This window comes from Neophocaena asiaeorientalis, unplaced genomic scaffold, assembly GCF_003031525.2.
Source record: "Neophocaena asiaeorientalis asiaeorientalis breed wild unplaced genomic scaffold, Neophocaena_asiaeorientalis_V1.1 scaffold197, whole genome shotgun sequence".
Classification (NCBI taxonomy): domain Eukaryota; kingdom Metazoa; phylum Chordata; class Mammalia; order Artiodactyla; family Phocoenidae; genus Neophocaena; species Neophocaena asiaeorientalis.
In genome coordinates this window covers 6,708,930-6,723,792 of record NW_020174703.1, presented here as the reverse complement: position 1 = coordinate 6,723,792, position 14,863 = coordinate 6,708,930, and the positions used below count along the sequence as shown (strand labels likewise).

Here is a 14,863-nt window from a genome sequence, read left to right as displayed (position 1 = left end):
CCTCATGGAGCTTGCATTCTAGTCATCCTGTTAAAATATCAGGAACGTGTCACTTTTTTGCTCAAGACCATCTGATCTTCCCATCTTATTCAGAATAAAAACCAAGTCCTTACAATGAGAGGCTTACATGACAGACCCCTAGCTACTCCTCTGACCTCATCTTTATCTCTCTTTACCCACTCTGCTTCAGCTACATTAGCCTCCCTGTGTCTTGAACCCTCTCGCAGGGCCTTTGCACTCATTGTTCCCTTTACTGGAAATTCCCTTTCCTCGTATCTCCATAGCTCACTCTCACTTTCTTCAGGTCTTTGCTCAAACGTCATCTTATCAGTTTTTGTGCAAATTAGAAAAGGGATACCCTGCTATTGGTTGCAATCTTTTTTTTTATAAATTTATTTTATTTTATTTAGTTTTGGCTGTGTTGGGTCTTCGTTGCTGCACGTGGGCTTTCTCTAGTTGCGGTGAGCGGGGCTACTCTTCGTTGCAGTGCGTGGGCTTCTCATTGCAGTGGCTTCTCTTGTTGTGGAGCATGGGCTCTAGGCACGTGGGTGCGCGGGCTCTAGAGCGCAGGCTCAGCAGTTGTGGCACACGGGCTTAGTCGCTCCGTGGCATGTGGGATCTTTCCAGACCAGGACTTGAACTCGTGTACCCTGCATTGGCAGGTGGATTCTTAACCACTGTGCCACGAGGGAAGTCCCTGGGTGCAATCTTTTAAGCACTTGGCTTAAAGGCAGATAGTACCTGTGTATGAAGAAAACAGTGCTTCTTCTAGCAAACATGGCCCTGCACCAGAGTGCATGGCTTGGAGAGGGTTGTATGGGTGTTCTTGCACAGTGAGCAACCTACTTAGAAGACAGTCCCCAGTCACCTTGTATAAAATAGTAATGCCTCCCCACTCCAGTATTCCCCTTTCTCCCTTAACCTTCATATTATTTATTACCATCTGAGATTTTCTATTATTTATGTCTTGTCTCCTTTCTGCCTGCCAGAATTTAATATCCATGAAGGCTGGGAATATTCTGTATCCCCACTGCTGTATCACCAACACCTGAAATGCTTCTGGGCACGTAGTAGGTACTCAATAAACATTTGATGAATGAATGAATGAGCCAATGAGGAAGATAACCTGCTAGACTGGGAAAAGTAAGACAATTGCTGTGATATGGAAATCAAGGAAGAAGTTTTTCAAGCAGGGAAGAGTTCGGTGAGATATTCATGGTCTTTTTTAATTAGTAAAAAGTGGCCACTGAATCTGGCTGGAAACAGTAGAACTTATGTAAGCACAGATCACAGTTTTATCAAGCAGTACTCAAGCTGCACAGTTCGACATGGCAGCCACTAGCTACATGTGACTATTAAGCACTTGAAGTGTGGTTCGTGCAACTGAAGAACTGAACTCAATGTTATTTAAGTTAAAAAACCGAAGCAGTTAGTTTTTTTAAAACACAATTGTCATTTTCATAGGATTGCATTTTACTTTAACAATTGAAAATTTAGCATTCGTATATTTTTTCTTAAAATGAAAAGGTTTATTTAGAGAGATACACACTCCATAGCATGAGCTGTCTCAAAAGGCGAGAGGTGGCCCCAGGGCATGGGGTCATCTGGGAAAATGAGAGCAGTGCTGGGAGAAACATACTCCACAGAGTATGGGCCATTTCAGAAGGCAAGAGTAGCCTGGTATTCATATTAAGATGTGCTATAACCATTAAAATACGACCAGATTTTGAATGCTTAGTTTGAAAAATTGAATATGAATGTAAAATCTCAGTTTTTAATAATGAATACAAATTGAAATAATAGTGTCGACATATGGGTTAAATATATTAAGTTCACCTTTTATCTTTAACATGGCTACTAGGAATTTTAAAAGTATATACGTGGATTGCATTATATTTCTATTAACAGCAGTGGTGTAGAGGAAATGGAAACTGTATTCTGAATACTTACTTGAAGGATCTGGCTTAGAAGTTGAACTGCATAATATAGTAGGGATAATAGTAGCAAACAAAGACTTCTTTTTAAATTGTTTAATTATTAAAAGCTGGAAATTTGGTAGCATGTTTGAAAAGAGCAAAAGGAGAGAACTAGAAATGTTATTACATGAAAACATGTCGCTAATAGGTAAGAAGGGGAAGATGATTAGACCATAGGAAACAAAAGTTACCTTCAAAGAGAAAGAATACTATAGAATAAATTATTGGGTGTTTAAGATAAAGAGAAAAGCTGTTACTTCCTAATTCACGCCCATCTAGTTTGGAGAAACTGAAGCAGTATCTGAGGTTCTGCTAAATTCCAAATTCAAAAAATTCAAAAAAATTTGTAAAATTAAAATCAGTATGAGCTCAAACTGTGGATGAGCTTGCCACTGTGATCCATCTACATAAGAGAGAAGCAGTCTTAGAAATCAGTTACTGCTTGGCTATTGCGAAGGAAAAAAATTAAGAAGAAAAATTCTAGTGTTGCATCACTGAAACACCTTAGCATATTGTTACACAGAAATACAAATGTATTCCTCAAAGGGACACAATAACTTGCATATACCGTATTAGAAATTCTATACATTTTGAATGTATAGTCTGAATTAATTAGTTTATATTTACTTAGCACTTATGTGCCAGACGGACACCATATTAAATGTTTTATATTAGTCAAGAACCATTTCTAATCTTTTTATAGATGAGGAAAACTGAAATTTCAAGAGATTAATCTAGGCAATGTCAGAACCCATAGGGTGGAGTTGGAACCCAGAGAGCAGGGCTGGGACACAGGAGGCTCGTGAGGTGCACTAGGAGCCTTGTTTGCCTTCCTCTAGTGCCAATCCTGTCAGGCAATCCTAATCCCTTTTTCTTAACCACTACACTATTTTACTTTCCATGTATCTCAAGCAGTTCAAGTATTAGCACCTTGCTACTCAGTAGGGTCTTAAGAGTTGAAATTCATTCATAATGCACTTCTCATCAATTCTAAGTTTACACATCACCTTTTCTTTTTTTTTTTTTTTGCGGTACGTGGGCCTCTCTCTGTTGTGGCCTCTCCCGTTGCGGAGCACAGGCTCCGACACACAGGCACAACGGCCATGGCTCACGGGCCTAGCCGCTCTGCAGCATGTGGGATCTTCCTGGACTGGGGCTTGAACCTGTGACCCCTGCATTGGCAGGTGGATTCTTAACCACTGCACCACCAGAAAAGCCCTGAGTGAGGTGTCTTTTTTGAGATAATCAGTTGTGGCCAGGGGAGCAAGGTCTGTAAAAATATGGCAGCTTCTATTCAAATCACATGGCTGGAAAAAAGGAAGTATTTCCTTGAAAAAAGCCATCTACACTACAACAGGGAAGTGCTGTAGGAACACTCTTCAAATAAACCCTTTTCTTCTAAGAGGATAAGAAATTAGCTTTATCCCCACGAACCCATTTCTCACTACCCCACGAACCCATTTTTCATTATACAGCTCAATCTCATGACATGCCAAAGGATGTCTTAACTTTTTGTTTAACCAAGACTCAGTTAAATGATATACCTTAGTGCCTATGACATGCCCAGCACTGTACCAAATGTTAAATAAATGAACCACCACCTGAAGTTTCATCAATTTTCGATGAAAGGGTAGTTGTTGACATGGCTAAAAGAACATTTAAGAAGTAAAATGCAGTCTGAGACTCAAAAGTAGTCATACAAAGCCACACCAATGGTACAATTATTTTACTGGGCTCAAACAAACACAGACAACTCTTTTTACTTTCTAAGATTCTTTTTACAGTAAACAAAATATATTTCCAAAGTTTTACAGATATTTAATTGGAGAAAGATAATACTTCAGTTAGTTTGGAAAGACAACCTTTAAAAAAAAGAGCAAGTGAATTCCATTCAGGATGAAACAGACTAACAGAACTGTATTCCTAAGTGGTGGTGGTGGGATCAATTGGGAGATTGGGATTGACATTTATACACTAATATGTATAGAATGGATAACTAATAATAACCTGCTGTATAAAAAATAAAGTAAAATTAAAAAAAAAAAGAAACAGGAGTGTATTACCTGTGCTACTTCAGCAGAGGCTTCCTAAAAATTTCAGCTGATTTTGGAAAAAAAAAAAAGAACTGTAATCCTAATCCATTTACTTTTTAAGCTATCAAATATTCTCATTCAAGTTACCTTTTCTGTGTCTATCTACAGAGCCTCTTGGAAATGAATTAAAAGTCTTTGACTTCACTCTGTTGAAAAACTCTTGAGAATGCTGAGAAATATCCAGATAACCAGTATGTTTTCTCCTAGGAACAAACTTCAGAGCCTCTTCCCAACTACCAGTGTTTTTCAGACATAACAAAATACGTATCATCTGATCTAAGGTGAGATTTTTGGTGCCAGTGTCCCACTGCAAATATTTATCTAATGGAAGGCATTCTGTTGCCAGCTTCAGCCGTTTTGCTTTGGCTAGGGATGTGCCTGGTTGCATATTCTTATCAACAAAAGATCCCACTACATAAATTTTGTCATGCTTGAAAGTAGTCATAACGTTGGGAGAATCTGAAGTTAAATATATAATACTGTCCTTTGGAAATAAATCTACGTGAGACTTTTCTGTTGCTGTTAAAAGCAATTTGTTCCACTTTTCTCCATAACGTTTAACTAACTCTCTATAGTAGGCACCACCTGTTTTAAGACTGCAGAAGTGAATATGGAAAGGATCAACATTTCTTCTGTTCCATCCTTCACTTTCTAAAAGTTGGGAAACAGCATTCTGCAGTTCTTTTGGTTTCATATAGTCGTCATAAGCCATGTCAAAAACCAAAGGTTGTCCAAACTGCATGGCCTGGGCACCCTTCCAGCCCATTGCAATGTCCATATTCCTATCCCAAAGTCGTAGAAACAGAAAGTTTTGCTGTTTATCTTCCTTAGTGGTTTCTGGTAGCTGATCTTTTTTTACTTGTTCTTTTGCTGCTATTTTCATTTCCTTTTTTATTTGCTTGGATTTTTTCATTTTTTCCTTAATATATAAATATTTTAAATATTTTCTTTTTGACGATTTAGAAACACATTCCATAACGGTTTTGAGCTCTTCTTCACTGATGTGTTCTGGTACTTCTCTGCGAAGCAATCTCCACATCTCAATTAATTCCCTGGTGGCAGCTAGAGTATCTTCATCCTTGCTACTTGAGACTGTTGAAACACCCTCTTCTTGCACACTAGATTTCATTGTAATTTTCCACCTATCCAACTCCAGCTCTTCAGGAGGTGATGTACTCTCCTTATTAGGATAGGACACAGCTGGTATTTTGGAAGACGTGTATCTCTGCAGAGTTGTTGAATATAAAACCCTTCTCTTCCTATGAAGGGTAAATGGCACCAAAACTCTGGCAAAAGGTCTTAAGAAGGTGACACTGACACTCATTTTGAGGAAAACAGGCTTGTAAGAAAAGCCCTATAAAAAAAGAAAAATGTAATGAAAAGTTAAAAACCTCTCAAATAACTGTGCAAGTATAAATTTGAGATACCAAAATGCAATTTATTTCTGAAACATAAAGTGGAATCTTAGTCCAACTTATTTTTGCACCATTAATTTTTCTTAGACTCCTGTGGCCTAGAGCCTGTGATCATTCACTAGGCAAAAAGTTCAAAACTTATTTGGGTTCTTATTTTAGATATGAACTTCACTATTGTTTTAGGCAAAAGGATACCTTGAAGATCCTTTTCAGATTTGTATCTAGGGGCCCAGAAGATCAATGTTACCGGATAACAAAGTTATGTACCACTATATGGCTGAGATTATGGTGCTGTATTCTTCTCCACCTTCTACTAAGCCCAGATACAGACCCAAACACAAGACCCTTAACAAGCAATACATGAAGACAAAGGGCAGAAAAGTTACAGAAAATGGCAACTAGTAAAAAGCACTTAGCAGCTGCTGTACCAATGCCCTTATATGTTTTCAAAATAGAAATATAGAGAGATCTACTGATTTTAAAAAAAATAAAACCTCCCTTCTCCAATTTAGACTTTACAGCAAATAAAGTTATTGCCAAACAAAATATCCAAAATTAGGGCAAATATATATAAGCTCCACAATTTTATCCTAAAGGTCTGGATGTCCACAAAACAATGAAGATGCTTAAAGATGTGAAACTAGTGCTGGACTTGAAGCAAAAAAAGGAATTCAACTTTTCACCAAATGCAACAAAAATACTTGAAAAGTTCCTTCTTCCCTTGGCTTCATTTAATGACGCTGCATGCTCCTGGGTCTCTGACCTGTGCAATGATGCTCAGATCCATTCCCCCCACACCCCCAACACACACAAGGTGGATGTGCTTCTGAGTTCTGTCCTTAGCCCTTTTTTCAATCTAAACATTTTCCCTATGAACTCTGATCTACCTCCTTGACTTTGATCACCATGTATCAGATGACACCTCAAATGCAACAAACTGAAATCTGTCTCCCTTCCCTTCCCAATCTGCTTCTCCTTCTGCGATATTTCAGGGAGGGACACTACTATCCATCCATTTGCTGAAGGCAGAAACTGGGAGTCATTTCATACCTGTCCCCTCTCACACCCTCCATTCCTAATTTGAGTTATATTTATTTAGTTTCTAAATACTTCTCTAATCCAGTCACTTCTCTTCAACCTCATTTTCTTATCTTTTTTTTTTTCTTTTGGAGGCGGGAGGCTGCGCTGCACAGCTTGCAGGATCTTAATTCCCCGACCAGTGATGGTACCCGGGCCCTCTGCAGTGAGAGCACATAGTCCCAACCACTGGGCTGCCAGGGAATTCCCTCAACCTCATTTTCTTAATTGTATCTGCTAGCCTCTAGATTTGCTCTCCCTCATCTCTAAGCCATTTGAAGCTACTGCAGATCTGATCAATACACTCACATCATCCTCAATGTGTATTTTAAAACTCACTGCTGCCAGGTTAAAATCTAAACTTATATATATGGCTTATAAACTTTTTTCACAAAATCACCATTTGCTTACCTCTTCAGCTACATCTCTAGCTATCTGTCACCTCAAACTTTAGATCAAGTATTCCTATTAGATCTTTTAGCACCCTGTACTTCTGCACCATAGTGCTTGTAACACTGCATTGTAATTTCCTAGCTACTTATTAGCCCCACTATGTGGTAAACTCTATCAGGACAAGGACTGTATTTATAGTAACATCGAACCCAATGTTTGGCAGTATATAGTTCACATTTATCATTCAAGTATTTATCGATTAAATACTCCGGGTCAATGCTTCTCACATTTAAAACACGTTCAGACACCTTTTAAAGAAAATACAATTTCCTTCAGACTCCTCGAAATAGTTAACCGAGAGTTCTCAGCCCCAATACGAAAAACACTGATTTCGGAAAAAGTCTTTTGAGTTTTGTCTTTGTAAATGGTAAATATTTTTAGGATATCAAAGGAACAAAACCCCCAAATATTTAAAAGGGGAACAAGGATATCATTTTGGGAAACACTGCTCTCGTCCCAGGTACTGTACTTATAGTTTATTAAATCACTAGGCTTCCTCTTATCTGTGGGCCTTCTTAACGCACAAGCTCCGGTATGCGTATGTTAGGTCTCCCGCATCCTCCCACCTCACCACACACACTGGCAGACAAGAAACCCGCCCGTACCAGGAGTGCAAAGACAGTGGCTCCGGCCGATGCAAACCACAAGGAATCCCAGAGGACGCAGGATTCTGCCGGGAAATGCTGCCCAGGGATCCGCGCTGCACCTGAGCCACAGATTACCTATCACTCTACACAGTATCCGTCGTTGACACGAGACCCGCAGCCGGAAATCCCTTCCCCTCCTTCCGGCGCTTCCATATGACGTCATGACAAAGGGGCAAGCCTTCCGGCCTGGAAAGCAGCACTGTCGTGCAATGCAGGCTGAAAAACATCCACTGACAGTAGCAATACAAAGACTATTGAGACCGCGTTGTGAGGTTTGGGGGCTGAAGCCAGGTGAGAGTGGGTAAGGGATGAGTGGAATATGAGAAAATTGAGTCATCAAGGTTAAACGTTTTTATGAATCTTGGCAGAGGCAATATTCGGTGGGCTTAGCCTCCGGTGTGGTGTCCAGGAAATTTTTGTTATTTTTACTGTGCCTGGGAGAGACTTGACCAGGTGATAGAATTGTTAGCAAGGAAATAAGGAAAGAAAGGTTGTTAAGGGTGAACTTCCTCAGAAGATTGAAAGAGATGGGATTCAGAGGACAGATGGAGGGAACTGGTCTTGGATAGGAGGAGGAAATACCACTTCCTTTGTAACAGGAAGAAGGGAAGAAACTTAGGTGGGGATGGAAACCAGTTTGTAGATATGGCACTTGTAATTTTAGAGTTCCCATTTCTGTGAAAGAGGTAGTCAGCTGAGAATCTCTGGAGAGCGAAGAATGGGAGAAGGTTTGAAATTGTTATGAAGAGTGAATGTGACACACTCAGTGATGGAGAAGTTTTTCACATATTGCAGTATAGGGAAGTAATTCTGGCTTATACGTGGTTCTGCCTGAACTTTGTGTGAACTGAAACACAGCCTGACTTACGGCCTGTCAAACACTTATACAGCACATCTACTTTAACCATTAAGATAAAGAATGTCCTCTTCGAAGATAAGGATAAATAGCTCTCTTCCTGTGGCAACCATTAACACTTTCTTGAAGGTAAGGTTCCCTTCCCAGACACCAGGATTATGCTGTCTCATTGAATACATACTATTCTGTCTCTTTTGAAACCTTGAAGGAGTGTACCCCTGTCATGTTTGATGTATGTTCTTTGTTTTATTTATTTATTTATTTATTTATTTATTTGCGGTACGCGGGCCTCTCACTGTTGTGGCCTCTCCCGTTGCGGAGCACAGGCTCCGGACACGCAGGCTCAACGGCCATGGCTCACGGGCCTAGCCGCTCCGCGGCATGTGGGATCTTCCCGGACAGGGGCACGAACCCGTGTCCCCTGCATCGGCAGGCGGACTCTCAACCACTGTGCCACCAGGGAAGCCCTGTTCTTTGTTTTAATAATAAGGTTTGAAACTGTGCTGAAAACCATGCTTCAATGGAGCAGATCCTTGGAGCTGCTGAGAGGCTGCCTCCCAGGCTATAGTCCTCAGTTTGGTTCTAATAAAACTCTTTTCTATTACTTATTATAGTTTGATTGTTGATTATTTGTGTCAACAATAGAAGCAGAAAGTAGAATTGTGTTTACCAGGGACTAGGAGGGTGGTGGTGAAAACAAGGAGTTGTTTAGTGGGTATAACAGTTTCAGTTTTGCAAGGTGAAAAAGTTCTGGAAATCTGTTGCACAACAGCACGAATATACTTAACACTACTGAGCTTAAAAATTGTTAATATGGTAAACTTATGTGTTTCTTAAAATCACAATTAAAAAAAGAAAGAACGAAGTGTGAGCTGACTAGGGAATGACAGTCATGTTGTTAGGCAGTGTTTATGGTCTTATTCAGTTTGGGGGTCATGAATTTATAGTGATATCAGTCTATCTTATATGACCCCTCCCCCCATTTTGCCAACACTGCTAAGTGCTAAGAGGTCCAAGTACAATTAAGTTTATAGAAGGGAAATGGGGTAAAGTTGTTAAAGTTATTGGCATCAGAGTTGCTGCACGAGTGGTCTACAGAGCCTCAGGTGCATAATGAGAGGCCAGTACAGTAATGATAGAACATGGGATGAGAGACTGATAGAAAGTAAATACACAACTGGCCAGAGGTTTCAAAAGAGATGAGAAACAGGTTAGTAGGTGTAATTGAGTAAGCAAACTGAACTGATAGGACATTGCAGAAGAGTCAGGTATCATCTGCTTTTGTAAATGTTGTGGTAATGCCAAGATTCAGGCCATGACCACAAGAGTGTGTGGCAGGAGTACAGTGGGATGGGTCATGAGAGATCATCTAGGAATCACAGTCAGGGTATAATTATGGTATTGTTTTTGCTTCAAAACTCAATTTTGTACTCGGTATTTAGTAGCATTTGAAGTTTCTCTTTTCCTTTTGGTGTAGGCATATCTGTCTTATGGTTTGCTAAAATTAGGGAGGCGTCTTTCTGGGCCAGACATTTTTTTTTTTTTTTTTTTTTTTGCAGTATGCGGGCCTCTCACTGTTGTGGCCTCTCCTGTTGTGGAGCACAGGCTCTGGACGCTCAGGCCCAGCATCCATGGCTCACGGGCCTAGCCGCTCCACGGCATGTGGGATCTTCCCGGACCGGGGCACGAACCCGTGTCCCCTGCATCGGCAGGCGGACTCTCAACCACTGCGCCACCAGGGAAGCCCCATCTCTTATTTTTAATTTGTATTTGCCCTTAAATTATATGGTAGAAATGGAAAGTATTGGTCTTGAAAGGTAAGTGAGACACACCACTTCCTTTCCTACAGGAGGGAAAGACAAATGTGTCAGTGCACTTGAATCTTTGGGACTGTAAAACATGAGCTCAGTCAACAAATCCCTTTTGTTGCTTTCCTCAGAGGAGGAACTTTGGTCCAGATGATAATCCAGATGATAATCCATCATAACTTTTACCTCACATGAGATAGACTTAACGTTATTACCTCCCTGGCCACCCCTAATCTTCCTAACAGTGGTTCACAAAGTGTGATCCCCAGACCAGCAGCATCAGTATCACCTAGGAACTAGTTAAAAGGCAAATTTTGGGGCCCCACCTACCAATTCTCCTGAATCAGAAACTTTGGCAGTGATATCTAGCAGTCTTTAAGACCTCCAGGTTATCCTGATGTACTTTAAAGTTAGAGAACTGCTGCTTTTGAAGAAGCATTGAAAAGGAAGTAAGAGAATTTCTTGCTGTCTTCTTTAACAGAGACTTCCCACAGTGAATTCACAATATGTTCTTTTTTTCTTTGTTAAAATTTTAATATGTTTAGTCTGGTATCGGGAAGTGACACACAAATCTTGGTGTACTTCGTTTACAATGATCATAGCCTATTACCTCTATTTTCCACAAGAAGGGGAAAAGTTATCACATACTGATGTCAGAAAGTCTTAGGATTTTCCTGCAGTCCTCCCTTATCAGTCTTTTCTCTATCAGGACACATCTCTGGTCTGCAGCTTATAGCCAAAAATCTGGAGATATCCTTTTTTGACTTCAAGCTGCTAAAATAGAGCAACATCGGAAGTCAGAGTAGGGGAATAGTTTAGGGTGACCCTAGGAGAGAAAATTAAAATAAACTTTATTTTCAACACAAGTATTTGTGGCAAAAATTCTGATGTCTTGCAGAGAAAGAGGAGACCAGTTTCTAAATACACAGCTGTTTATCAAAACAAGAAAAACTTTAAAACAGGATAAAAATGCTCCCAGACCAAGATAATCTTATAAGCAACAATTGAGTTGAGCTGCTATACCATTAATTTCAGTTGGCATCATTTCTGATGTGGTAGTCTAAAATATGTCTCCAAATTCTTTGACACTGTCTCACGAGGTGGAGTCTAATTCTTCTTCCCTTGAACTTAGTGACTCATGTCCAACAAATAGGAAAAAAGTAGACCAGTATGCAACTTCAGAGAGTAGGTCATAAAAGGTGGTGTAGTTTCTGGCTTGCTTATTCACCTGGATGATTCATCCTGTGGGAAGCTAGCTGCCATGTTGTGAGGACATTCAAGTGACAAAGACTCTCCTTGACCAGACTTTAGTTAGGCTCTTCTGAGCCCTCTCCTGGGATTAGTCCTTGACCTTGACCTTCTGTGAGATTGCATAGGTCAATTTTAGCAAGAATCCTGCTAAGTCATCCCCCAACCTTGATATCTTATCAAGTTTCTCACTCCTCACTCTTCATATCAAAGCCCTTGTCCTGCCTTTAGCAAGAATCTCTCTACCCTTGAGGTCTCTTAGTTTTCCATCCACTGATATCCCCACTCTGCTCCTAGCTATCTTTATTGTTTTGGAGTTGAGCCTGATCTCTATTCCCTATTGCAGTGTCCCTAACTGCAATAGTCTTGAGTAAAGTCTTCCTTACCATTTGAACAAGTGTCAGGTTAAGTTTTTAATAGAAGCAGCCTATGGAAGAAGTCCATATAGCGAGTTACTGAGGCCTCCTGCCAACAGCCAGCCCAGCTTTAGATCACTGCAGCTTCAGACAGTCTTTTTTTTAAAAAATAAATTTATTTATTTATTTATTTATGGCCACGTTGGGTCTTCGTTGCTGTGCGTGGGCTTTCTCTAGTTGCGGCGAGCCGGCACCACTCTTCGTTGCGGTGTGTGGGCTTCTCATTGCGGTGGGCTTCAGTAGTTGTGGCACACGGGCTCAGTAGTTGTGGCGCATGGGCTTACTTGCTCTGTGGCACGTGGGATCTTCCTGGACCAGGGCTCAAACCCGTGTCCCCTGCATTGGCAGATGGATTCTTAACCACTGTGCCACCAGGGAAGCCCTTCAGACAGTCTTGAGTGTGCTCTTTTGAGGGATCCTGAACCAGAATCACCCAATTAAGCTGCTCCTGAATTCCTGACCAACAGAAGCTGTGAGATAATAAATGTTTGTTGTTTTAAGTCACCAAGTTTTGGGGGTAATCTAATATGTAGCAATAGATAACTAATACACCTGACTACCACATTAAACAGTAAATTGGGGGTTATGAGAAACATCAACGTTCAGTTAGTTAAATATAAGACAAAATAGTTTTTATGGCAACACTTTATCTTTACTTTTTTGGTGCTTTTCACAGTAAGTGCATTAAATACATTCTAGATAGACTATCTATGTTGGTAGAGACATCTAAAGCTCAACTTATTTACACAATGGGAAATGCAGGCTGGGAGAGAGTAACTGGTTTATCCAATGCTAGGAGTCATTTATTTATTTTTTTATTTTTGGCTGCACCTCATGGCTTTTGGGATCTTAGTTCCTCCACCAGGGATTGATCCCAGGCCTGAGGCAGTGAAAGCACCAAGTCCTAACCACTAGACTGCCAGGGGATTCCCCCTGGGAGTCATTTAAAATCTGCATATCCTGATTTACAATTCAGTGCTTTTTGTTTTTTTTTCATTATGCCACTCAAGAAATGGTGCAGAAAGAGAAATTTGAGATATTATGTCTATACTGTTAAGGAATTGTCATAGTCTGTTCAGGCTGCTATAACAGAGTATCATAGACTGGGAGGCTTAGACAACAAATATTTATTTCTCACAGTTCTAGACACTGGGAAGTCCATGATTGAGGTACCAGAAGATTCAGTGTCTGTTGAAGGCCTGCTTCCTGCTTCATAGATGGCTGTGTTCTCACTCTGTCTCACATTGTAGAAGGGAGCTTTCTGGGGTTTCTTTCATAAAAGTACTAATCTCATTCGTGAGAGCTCTACCCTCATGACCTAGTCACCTCCCAAACACCCCACCTCCTACTACCATCACGTTGGGGATTAAGATTTCACCATGAATTTTGGCGGGGACACAAACATTCAGTCCGTAACAGGAATTATAGTGTATACTAGGTTAAAAAAACACTAGGAGGGACTTCCCTGGCGGTCCAGTGGTTGAGAATCCACGCTTCCACTGCAGGGGGCACGGGTTGATCCCTGGTTGGGGAACTAAGATCCCGCATGCCGCACGGAGCAGACAAAAACCAAAAAACAAACCCCCCAAAACTAGGAATAAGAACACTAGGAAGACACTAGAAAGAGCTATGTACAGAAAAATTTGTATGTCCTATTAGATATGGCAGAGTCAGTTTTTCAAATGTAACATCTATAAGATGTTATAGAAAAGCCCAAACAAACTTCTTGGCCAACTCAATATTATGCATAAATAGAGATGCAACAAGGATTTATTGTATAGCACAGGGAATTATATTCAATATCTTGTAATAACCTATAATGGAATATAATCCTCAAAAAAACTGAATCATTTTACTGTATACCTAATACTAACACAATGCTGTAGATCAACTATACTTCAATTGAAAAAAAGTATTAAGCATTTCTCAAACTACTGCCAAAATTATTTTGGTCTCCTGGCTTCCAAGCTTGTTCTCCTTCTAATCTATTCTCTAAACTGCAATCGGGATATTCTTTATAAAATGTAAATCTGATAATATTCTCCTGTCTAAAACCATCCAATGGCTTCCATTGTCATTAGAATAAAGTAAAAAAAAAATTCTTTTTAAAATTTATTTATTTTTGGCTGTGTTGGGTCTTCGTTGCTGCACGGGCTTTCTGTAGTTGAGGTGAGCAGGGCTTCTTATTGCTGTGGCTTCTCCTGTTGTGGAGCATGGGCTCTAGGCACACGGGCTTCAGTAGTTGTGGCACGCGGGCTCAGTAGTTGTGGCTCGTGGGCTCTAGAGTGCAGGCTCAGTAGTTGTGACCCACGGGCTTAGTTGTTCCACGGCATGTGGGATCTTCCCAGACCAGGGCTTGAAGCCGTGTGCCCTGCATTGGCAGGCGGATTCTTAACCACTGTGCCACCAGGGACGTCCTAAAGTAAAAATTCTTAACATGGACATTGCAGCCTTGAATAAGCTGCCTGTTTATTTCTCTAACTTAACTTTGCAGCTACTGACAAAACCTCTCTCCTTTACCAAATCAGAGTCTGGCTCCTCTGAGCCCTCCTCTTGACTAGGCTCTGACATTGGGCTCTGCCCTTGGTCTGCTTAGTCCAGTTTTAGTAGGAATTATGCTGAGTCAGTTAGTGAAATTCTCACCTTTGGTATCTGAACGTCCTCTATTATATCTGATAAAATTCCTCATCCTCCACTGTCAATATCTTACCACCCCTGGCCCGCCTTCAGTAAGAATCCTGTTGAGTCAGTCTAGCAAGAATATCTATTATCCCTAATGTTTTTACTTAGTAGTTTTCCATTCACTGACCCTCACCCTGCTACTTGGCTATAACCGCCCCACCCCACCCTTGTCCTTGTGTTTGGAGTTGAGCC

At 40.6% G+C, this 14,863-nt stretch overlaps 2 protein-coding genes across 8 annotated transcripts in view; one reads left to right on the top strand and one right to left on the bottom strand.

Moving 5' to 3' along the window:
- Window positions 1–3,687: 3,687 nt before the first annotated feature.
- Window positions 3,688–7,777, bottom strand: TRMT10C (tRNA methyltransferase 10C, mitochondrial RNase P subunit). Its single transcript, XM_024759228.1, has 2 exons — window positions 7,620–7,777; window positions 3,688–5,423 (listed from the first exon to the last, which is right to left on the bottom strand). Exon 2 carries the CDS (start codon window positions 5,391–5,393, stop codon window positions 4,134–4,136), a length of 1,260 nt encoding a protein of 419 aa, XP_024614996.1. The 5' UTR covers window positions 5,394–5,423; window positions 7,620–7,777; the 3' UTR covers window positions 3,688–4,133.
- A 65-nt stretch (window positions 7,778–7,842) lies between these two features.
- SENP7 (SUMO specific peptidase 7) overlaps window positions 7,843–14,863 on the top strand; it is a 171,803-nt gene continuing 164,782 nt past the window's right edge. For 4 of the 7 annotated variants that reach the window (XM_024759202.1, XM_024759201.1, XM_024759200.1 and 1 more), the window contains exons 1-2: window positions 7,850–7,952; window positions 8,552–8,646. The gene's annotated coding sequence lies outside the window, so the exon portion shown is untranslated. Of the gene's footprint in view, window positions 8,647–14,863 lie in introns of all 7 variants that reach the window. The other 3 variants (XM_024759197.1, XM_024759198.1, XM_024759196.1) reach the window with 3 other exon arrangements.